Below are 10687 nucleotides of genomic sequence, written 5' to 3'. Positions count from 1 at the left end.
CCAACCTTCTGCAGTTCCTCCCCTCAGCCAGCAGGCCCTGATTACCCGATTGGGGCTGGCCCCCAGGCTGAAACAGGGAACCGAGGGTAGGTGGCGGCAGATGTGGCCCCATTCCCAGGGGGGATGATTGCCGGCTCCCTCCTTGGGGCTGGTAGACAATCTCCCATGCCCTGTTTCTCCCCCCGGCCGGCAGGCCCCAATAGGCCCACCACCCATCCACTGCGGTAGCGGTGCAGCAGTGAGGGAAGTGGGGGTGGGGGGGAAGGGGCGGGAAGGAGGCGGGGAACTGCACGGTGGCGGGGCGCCAATGATGTCCGCATCCAGTGTCTGTTCCTTCTGCACCCGGCCCGATGACCATTGCCTTCTCTCTGGCCCAGCCCTGATCAGCCTGGCCCCGATCGGCCTGATTGCTGGCCAGGCCTAGATATCCCACCCAAATTGGTGCACCGGGCCTGTAGTCTATAATAAGCCTCTTTCTTTTAAAACTAGCTGGAGCAGATACCAAACATCCATATATCTTCCTTACACCTGAGGATGACCCTGTGACCCAGTTCTGACCAATGAGAAAAAAGTAGAAGCCTTGGACCCTGATAACTTTATGAAGTTATCACTTGTGGATTTCTTTTACATGAGGGAAAAACTTCTAATCTACTTAAGCCACTGTAGTTGGGTCTTTCTTACTAGCAGCTGAATGTAATTCCTAACTGATATAGTAAGCAACGAGCAATCTGTGCCATAGCATTAAAAAAATATTTGTGGACCAACTGATGATTGATGAATAAAGGCACTGAAGCATGAAATAGGAGTGTGTGTGTGTGTGTGTGTGTGTGTGTGTGTGTGTGTGTGTGTTTTCTACAACTTAAAGTATAATGTAGGAAGTGGTTGAGAGTAAGGGCAGTGATATAGGTAGGGGTTTTATAGGCCAACTTAAGTGGTCAGGCATCACCATTAGATGCTAGCAAACCCTTGAAGGTTCATTCTCAGATGTGCAATTTTGTTAGGTTACTTGAATGCAACCAATACTGAGGGCAGGGGAAACTGTTAACTCTATAAATTGTAGGTAAAAAATCGATGAATACCTGTAATAATTATTCTGATATACATTTGTGAATATAAGTGTATTTTAAGGGGAATTTTTAAGTGTGGAATTGCTAAGTCAGTGCCAAATTGTACTTAAAGAGCTTCCACTCCAATAGTGCAACAGTCATCATTTCCCCATTCTCACCAATAATGGGTATTTTTAAGTTGTATTCTTTTCCCTCCACGTTCCTCCACTTAATATTATGTGGGGGGACGGGAGAAGGCACGAGGATAAAAATAAGAGATTTATTTTCATCAAAGACATGCATGCTCAAACATTATGGGTAAAACAAGTTAACTCCAGTATGCCAAAAAATTAGTCATCATTACTTAGCTTCTAAGTCCAATTAACCAACCCCCCCATTTTATTGAGATATAATTGACATATAACATTGTTTAAGGACTACAACATAATGGTTTTGATATCTGTGTGTTGGGAAATAATTACCACAGTAAGTTCAGTTAAAATCCTTCATCTCACATGGTTACAATTTTTTTTCTTGTGATAAAAACTTTTTTAAAAATATATTTTTATTGATTTTAGAGAGAGAGGAAGAGAGAGAAACATCAGTGATGAAAGAGAATCATTGATTGGCTGCCTCTTGATGCCCCTTACTGGGGATTGAGCCCAAAACCTGGGCATAAACCCTGACCGAGAATAGAACCATGACCTCCTGGTTCATGGGTGGATGCTCAAGTTCAACCACTGAGCCACATGGGCTGGGCTAAAGGTGGATCTTGAGTAATAGTTATCACCTCTCACCATTCACTTCCTATTCACTTTCGGGGCACTAATATAATCAAAGTGCATATTCCTTAGAGCAGTCATAAACCTTAAGTGGAGCTCACATGGTTGGGGAGGCGGGGAAGACCAGACCAGCAGATACTGTTTCTGTCTTGGGTCAAGCCATTCTCACCAGCACCATCACTCTAGACATCGTCCAACCTCTGGTCTTGGTAGTCTGGCCAGAAAGGTAAATAGAACCACCTGGGCCTAGTCCTTCCTGAGCCCCAGTGTGGCTGCTCTCAACCTCAGGCCATGTGTGACCCAGAATTAGCAGATTTTTTGTTGTTCTGGCTTTATCCTGAAATCAGTTCCCCTTTTCAAGTCAGTCTCTCCTCTATGTCTCAAACATTACAATTCTAGCCTGAGGGGACACTGGCTTCCTCTTCTAAAAGGAGGGTCTGGAAACAGCTTCCCACCTCCCATCTTCCTCCTCTTCCTCTCCTGGTTCTGCCATTGCACACCACTTTTTCACTTGGTGATAGCCTACCTTTCAAAATGACTCTGTTCTAGGCTCTTACAGTTAGCAAGAGGCAAAGATGTGCTGCATCCAGAATACATAGAAACAATCTTGCACAGGCCTTTTTTATTTTTTTTTTAATATAACTAATTTTTTAAAAATTTTGACCCACACGATATACCCATCTATGTAAAGTATTAAAATGCTTTACAATAGCACACATTTAAAATTTTTTGAGTAACTTCAGAACTTATTTGAAAAAAAGAATGTTTAAAATAAATTCTTATTTAGACCTCACATTGTTTTAAATGGCCCCCATTTTCCAATGGCCATCAAAATGGACACAAGTGATTTAAGTCCAATCCCCAGAGCTCCCCATGGAAATACTCCTTGGTCCTGAGAGGGCAGGAGGGCAGGAACGCATGAATTTCTTCAGTAACATTCATATGCACAGGAAATGACTATTGACATAATCTTTAAGCCTAATAGTTAAGATTATTCTTCAGTTTGTAATTTAAAAGCTTCTGACAGCTAAATGCTGTAGTATAATTTATAATGAAAGAGTTTGAGAGATTGAGGTGTATTTCACTGAGCTGGTTTCTCTTATGAGTTGAAACTAAGACTTGTGTAAACATAGGGAGGGAAGCCCTTACCAGGTTTATGTAGTTAGGCAAGAATACTTAATGTCCCTCATTCCCAAATGTGCTGCAGTACCATCTGGGCCGTACTCCAAGTTCACAGGAAGCAAATCTATAGAACTTAAAGGGCATTAATTTTTTTTTTCAGTGAAACAGTCATATATAAGACCACCACCTACCAGTATGTAATAAAAGTACACATTAATTTATTTGAAATATACAATTTTATAATATTTCCCTAGTGCTCCTTTAAAAAACTTGGAATCTTATTTCAGATATTTTATAAGTTACAATAACAAAAACAAAACTAAAAATTTTAAAGTGTGGCCCTGACTGGTTTGGCTCAGTGGATAGAGCGTCAGCCTGCGGACTGAAGGGTCCCAGGTTCGATTCCAGTCAAGGGCATGTACCTTGGTTGCAGGCACATCCCCAGTAGGGGATGTGCAGGAGGCAGCTGATCGATGCTTCTCTCTCATCGATGTTTCTAACTCTCTTTCCCGCTCCCTTCCTCTCTGTAAAAAATCAATAAAATATATTAAAAAAATAAAAATAGATAAAAATTTTAAAGTGTGTACCATGGAGAAAGACACCAATAGTATAACTACTAACTGTAAATAATTTGGGAAACTATACTTATCACAGAACTACTCTTTTTATTACCAAGTAACATGTGAACAGATATCCCCAACTTTACCCCAAACACCCACCTACACTGTAGGACTTTTATTTTCCACTTCATTCCTTTTATTATTAATTTTATTTTTAAAAAGGGGTATATACTATATACTTTTAAAATAGCTTATTGATGTATAATTGGTGTACAATAAACTGTATTGTGTTTTTTTTATTTTTTATTTTTTTTTCCAAATTTTATTTTTTATTACAAAGGGTATTACATATGTGTCCATTTTTTCCCCCGCCCTAGACAGTCCCCTAGCCTCCCCCATTCCCCAGTGTCTTATGTCCTGTATTGTGTTTTTATAATCAGAAAAATTAAAATATTTTTAAAGTCTGTTGGAATTCATGCCTCTAAAAAGGCATTTCCTTCTCCCCCCAAATTATCATTATAAAGGAATTTAAATGTATCTCATATCACTGAGAGAGCTGAGTGAACTGACAAAAATTTACCTTGCAGATTATAGAATATTGTGATCCAAATATAACCCCTCCCCAGTCTTAATATATACTTTATTAAAAAATATATAATGAAGCTAAAGCCAAGTAGATATCTACTAGAAAGATTTTCAAATGTACCTTCAGCATTTGTTAAATAGACACAGAGACAGATGCAAATTTAACAGACTAAATTAATTTTCAATTAGTGCTTTATTTTAGTAGTATTCTTCATCCTGACCATGCACCATTAATGAAAACAGCATCCTCCCTTGAACCTTTGGGTGAAAACATGCAATTTCTCTCTGATATTTTCCAACCCACCAAAATCTGTTAGCATAGTTAGCAATTTACTAAAAAGTTATGAAAACCCATGACAGAAATATACTTCTTTGGCATTAAAACATTTATATAACTGGACAAGAAATAAAAAGTGATACTATAAAAGGCAAAGTATCTAACAATGATTTAGAAAAGACTGATAATCAACAAGTCATAAATTTCCCCCAATTAAATGCTTTAAGTAAGCACTGTAGCCAAATAGATTAGCAAGAGCCATTTTTCTGAAATTCCTCCTATCAAACGTAGTGTTTATAGTTCATTTTCAAATGTAGTGTTTAAGAAGTTTTGATTTCATTCCTTAAGATAAAAGATTATTCTTAGCACTTTTTTTCTTAGTATTTTTTTAAATAGTGAATGGCTGAATCCATAACTCATTTTACTTTTTATCCCTTTCAATGTTACATGAGTGAGGAAATATATTCACAAATGTTTAAATATACAAACGTTTTGCTAAATATTAATATGTACAGAGTTTTGATTAATACATTTTCTTTTAAAGACACACTTCCATCACATTTCAAGGAGATATTCACATTAAAATAATGAAAGTTACAAACTATCAGATAGGAGGCAAAACATGCTAATGTTTGGCTGAATGAACTAAATGGTAGTTTTTGCCTTAGTCTTTCATTTCACTGCCAAAACCTTAAAGAAAACTGAGGAGAAAATAAGGTGGTGGTTCAACTGCAATATTAATTCAACTAAGCCCCTTAATATGCCTTTCTGTTTGCTAATCTTGGATCAAATCCAGCAACTTTAAAACAGGGTCACTGAAAAATAAATGAACTTTACATTTGGAAAGTGGAATAGAAGACTGAGTAAAAAACAAGGGAAATAAAAGGAAATCTAAGTCAGCAGAAACATGACAAAAGAGATTGGAGATTTTTTTTCAGGTGTTGAAAGATTCAGTGTGTTCCCTGACCATTATCTCTACTTCATGGCACCTGATGTGCAGTGTGGTAGGAGAGGCCCAGAGCAGAGGGCCTTCCCAGGCTGTAGGTTCTCATGGGGCGGGTTCAGGAGGGCCTGCTCTGGCCTGATGTATCTCAGGGTGGTCCTCAGGACCCCCTCGAGGCACAGATCAGTGCCAGAATTCCCAAATCAGACAGGATGTCTCCCATGTCATAATGGCCAAATAGGTAGACTGTGAACTGAAGTTGACGAGGGGAGAAGGAGCCCGGCCAAAGCTGTGACTGAGGGTCATGGGGGCTCACTCTCTAGGGTGGCTGCAACCGCACCTATTCAGCTAGTCCAGGACCTGAAAGAGCATAGGATGGTTATAGAGTGACCAGGGAGGAGGGGGGTGAGCCCTGCTGCCCAGTGACACCCATCTGCGCTGCAGGGATTTCCAAACCTTCTACAATTTGGAATTATCTATAATAATAAAAGGGTAACATGCTAATTAGACCGGATGATCCGGATGAAGCTGGGGGCGAGGGAAGCCCAGGTCCCGGGTGCAAGAGGGAAGCCTGTGCCAGTGCCAGCAGCCGGGGCAAGGAAGGCCTACAGGCCTCTAGAAATCCTCTAGGATGGTGGGCAAGCCCTGTCCTATGAAGCAAACAATTACTTTTTTTCCCCTTTTTGTTTGAAGCGAACAATTTTTAATATTCCTAACAAGTTTTCTAAGAGGGAACAATAGCTAGATATAGAAGTTACTGCATCATCACATTACCTCAGCAGTCTTTTCACACATACTCAGCTGAAACTGAATAAATGATGTCACACCTTCCAACTGAAATAGCTTCTTAGACCAACTTTAAGCATGGACTGATTTTTACAAAAATGAAATACTGGTATATTACAAATACAGCTTTTATTTTTGTGAACTAGAAAGACTATCAATAGATACCAGCTTTTCAGTTTGTAATAAATACACTACAGAGTGTATGCATTATCTGGATATATATATATATACAGTTTTTTGCTTTTGTGTGTCTTTCCTTTTTTCCAATAGTTTCTCCTGCATTATGTAGTAGTGACTACGTCTCAGACTGAATAGATAAGCTGTGTTTTATACAAGACCATTTCATTTCTCATTTATTTAGATTAGACAGATAAATCTGAAAACTCAACTATGGATTCATATGTAAACTTTCAGAAATGATGTTTGTTATGTCTGATGTAATAAATACAGAATTATTTCATACTATTTAAAAACAATAGACACCACTTTCTTTCAGCACCCATCAGGGGACAGCCTAAGGCTGTGAGTCTGCTGGCATATTGCCATCATTTGCTTTTTCTCCAGAGACAGAATGCTTCAGAAACTGACCGGTAGCACCGATGTATAATCTTGATCGCATGGGCCATTTCTGAAAAAGAATGTTTAAGCAAGAATCTAAAAGTTAGTATTTATGGCAGTTATAATCTGTAATAATAATTCCAAATACTTCAGTGCAAATGCAGTCTTATATAGTTATAACTAGTAACAAGTATAATTATGAAGTCTAAGGTATAACATAAAAAAATATTTATTAATGCTAACAATGAAAATAAAAATACCCAGACTTTGATTGTAACTATATAAAATAGTATGTGTGCACGTGGGCAAGAAATCATGGAGGATGAATACAGTAACTGTAGGAAAATTTACCCACAATGTTTTAATTTCAAACTAAGCCTAAAACAAGATCCTTGGCTTTAAAGATATTTTTAAAAGTTATACATGGTTAAGTGCTCTCTTCTGCAGCAGATATACTAAAATTGGAATGATACAGAGAAGATTAGCATGGCTCCAAATTCATGAAACGTTCCTTATTTTTTTAAAAAAATGTTATCCATGGTAAGTATTATCTGTCTCCACTTGTCAAAGAACTACAGTGAAAGGTGACTAATTCAACTATCTAAACATTTTATCTAGCTAAAAGCAATATCTGGAAGTTACAAATATTAGGATGAGACAGAACATCCAGATTAAATGTCTGGGTATATTGGCTCTAATCTTTCAGTAATCATCACATTGTATTCTAATTTGTGACTTTTTCTAAATTCACCTTTAAAATGAACCACCTCTCAAACAATATAATTGATTACCAAATAGGCATGGTAATGGAAAACCATATTACATAAGTAGCCCTCTCAGAATGGACCTTTCCTTTTTGGGAGGGTGGTGTCATATAATCAGTTTAGTTCTAAGGTCCTTGGAATATTAAGGGCTAAAATACCTTTAGTTAACCAAAAAGTGCAATAAACAGACCATTTTTATTTGCATTAGATTAATCAAATATAGATTTAATTGTTAAGCATTTTTAGTAGTGCCTATAAAATAATGTGTTATGGTTTCAATTATGTATGTAAAACCTCTTTCCTCTGAACCTCCACAGCATATGATTATAGCTCTCTTATGGCACACAGAACATTCTCCCTTACATCTTTGTCTCTCTGTTCATTCAGGGGCAGGGATTGAGCCTTACCCTTAACTGTATTCACTCTGCTAACACAGTGCTTTCTTTGCACATAGTAGGCACTCAGTAAATGATTTTAAAACAGACTAGTCACTTGTTCAACCATCATCAATTTCCTTAAGAGGTAATCTTTGACCTTGTCTCATTATCCCTAGAGTTGTCTTTTAAAATCAAAATAATCCAGAGGGCAAATGAGATTTATTTTTTCCTAAAGGAGTTACAGTACTACAAAAACATTTGGTATATGAATCAAGTGCAAAAACAAAACAAAACAGAAAAACCCACCTCTTGTTAAGCTTATGGTTACCTGAAAATTATGGTTCTAACTAACATCATTCAAAAAAGTACTGCAAGAAACTAAGGTGAAAAACAACTTGATTTATCCTCTGAATTACACCTCTCACAAAAAGGCATTTAACAGATGCTTTTTGTAATAAAGTCTACTTGATATTTAAATGTCCAGTAAAAAAAATCTATTATTAATATATATTTGAAAGCAATCTAATGCACACCGTAATTGCAAACCCCTTAATAAGAAATGACTCTTCAGACACAGCCGATTTAGGGAAAGGGGTGGCTAAGGAAGATGGTGTAGGTGAAGGTGGCTGTGTGACCACGTCCTCCCACCCTTCCTACCCTAGACAACTCTTCTCTACCTATTTTTTGCTATGGCTGTAAAGGTATTTTCCCTCTGCCTCACTCCTTAACATGCCTTTACTCTGGGATCCTATTTTAGGCCTGGGGTGGGAGCACCTGGGGCTGGTCTTAGGAGGCGGGTAGGTTGCAGACTGCCTTGTAACCCCTGGACACCCTCACATGGGTTTTTCTGTGTTCTTTCATAAGACTCTTTGAAGTCCAATAAAGCATAGAGGAGATTTTATTACTTAGAAAAAAAAAAAGACTTTACAGCTGAGATTGTTAAACAGGGTGGGGCAAAAGTAGGCTTACAGTTGAGCATGCCTAACAGTTTATTCTTGTATTATTATTTATTAATTATTTATTATTTTCCACTTGAACAACTGAACCTACTTTTGCTCTACACTGTATATAACACATGAATGGAATAGGAGCTTTCACAATTATAAATAAATGATATTTAAAATTTTTATATTTAATGTTTAAAATAGTGTTAGTCTATAATCAGGTTGATTATATTTGCAAAGAAATTTTGTTACACCTCACCACAGCATTTAAAGTTCAATTAATATTAGAGGGTGTACTTTTTAAACATTTCAATAATGATTATTCAATAATTTATTGAACACTGATATATTTAAGACTAACTCATAATTGTGTGTGTGTGTGTGTGTGGCCAAATACTTCAGAATGGTAGAACTGAAAATTTGAAAGTTTAGAAAGTTTAGGCTTAGGAAATATAAGGACGATTTCATATTTTGAACAGAATGCCAGATGAATGTAGAATTTCAAAAAAATCAAGTCTCGGAGAAAAGGACAATGCAGTCTAAATACTGAGGAACCTACCTATATGTAATGTAAAAAAATTATAGAAAACGGATTTTCTTGGCTAACTTTGTCCATTACAGAATTTGAATATAGTATTTAATAAGATCACTCAACGAATATACCAATTTATTATACAGATTACATAAACACATTTTAGTTTTTCTAACACTCTTGGTGGCTGTCTAGTCCATGATCGTTAACCTTTATGTTAACCTTTATTAAAACGTACTGAAATATACTTTGTGGGGATGCAAAACGGTCTCATTTTGTTCTTACTAGTTTTACAAAATATTTTCAACACTGGTTTCCTAGGAGTACTAAGGGACAGGTAACTCCATTACCCCATAATTCATAAACACTTAATTCGTGAAACTTTTCAAACAGCTGGTAAAACGACAATGGAAATGTGACTATGTAAATTAAAACACTTAAAACCAAAAAGGCTCATAAATATAACTCTGACTGTAAAAATTACCAGGACGCGCAACCGAGCGCCTCATCAGGCACCCGAGAAACCGCTCACCAGGAAACGGCATCCCGTGGGTTGCATCCTCCAGGGAGCGTGAGACTCCCTACCCAGCAACCTCGGTTTAAACCTGCGAACAGTTAAGCAGCGGGGACCTCGAGGGCCAAGTTCCCGCGGCCGATCTCTCCCCCGCCCCTTTGGGTGAGGGCTCGGAGGCAGCTGCCCAAGTGCTGGCAGACTGGGCAAGTCCGGGTGCCCTGCTGCCGCCCCAGCGCCGCAGTGCGCCTTGCCCTCCTACCTTGACAGGGTGCAGGTAGCCGTCGCCACGCAGGGCGCCCAGCCCGGGATCCGCCGGCGCCTCGGCGTCGTCCTGCAGGCTGCGGGTGAGGTGAGCGATGTAGGTGGTGGCCAGCAGCAGCACGTCCAGCTTGGACAGCTTGGTGTCCGGCGGCACGGACGGCAGAGGACCGAGGGCGCAGTGAGCAGCTGGGGCCCCGGTGGCTAAACCCGGGAGGAGCAGCCCTCTAGCCCGCCCGGCCCCCCAAAGTCCTCGGGACCTTCTTAGCGAGGAGGCTGCTTTGATTGCAGCGCGTCGGTCCCTGCGTCTGGGGAGACTTTGGGGCCTGAGATTCCTGGGCGCCTTAGGAGGCAGAGGAGGGGCGCGGGCCGGGCTTGGCTTTTAACGGACAAGTTAAGCGAAAGTGCTGCTCTGCCGCGGAGGGAAGCTCGGGCTCGGCACTTGTTCGCGCTCCAGGACTGTTATCCTGCCGGCCCCGCAGCAAAGATAGTGCTGATCTCTTTCGCGGAGAGCGGTACCCACGGCCGCCGCCCTCGTGCCATTCGCTCCGGAGGCACGGGGCCCCAGGGGCGACGGCGGGAGCCCAGGGCATCTCTCCAGGAGGAGTGGAGGGCCCCTGGCCTCACCTCGGACTTCGG

General features: G+C 39.7%; 1 protein-coding gene across 1 annotated transcript; it reads right to left on the bottom strand.

Annotated features, from left to right (window-relative positions):
- Positions 1–6005: 6005 nt before the first annotated feature.
- Positions 6006–10641, bottom strand: TCF24 (transcription factor 24). The gene is made up of 3 exons (XM_006756926.2): positions 10440–10641; positions 10050–10237; positions 6006–6729 (listed from the first exon to the last, which is right to left on the bottom strand). The coding sequence occupies exons 1-3, from the start codon at positions 10639–10641 to the stop codon at positions 6616–6618; spliced, it is 504 nt and encodes a 167-aa protein (XP_006756989.1). The 3' UTR covers positions 6006–6615.
- Positions 10642–10687: the final 46 nt, after the last annotated feature.

Source organism: Myotis davidii, unplaced genomic scaffold (assembly GCF_000327345.1).
Source record: "Myotis davidii unplaced genomic scaffold, ASM32734v1 scaffold393, whole genome shotgun sequence".
Lineage (NCBI taxonomy): Eukaryota > Metazoa > Chordata > Mammalia > Chiroptera > Vespertilionidae > Myotis > Myotis davidii.
Note: the sequence above shows the minus strand (reverse complement) of the source record. Positions and strands in the feature narration are given on the sequence as shown.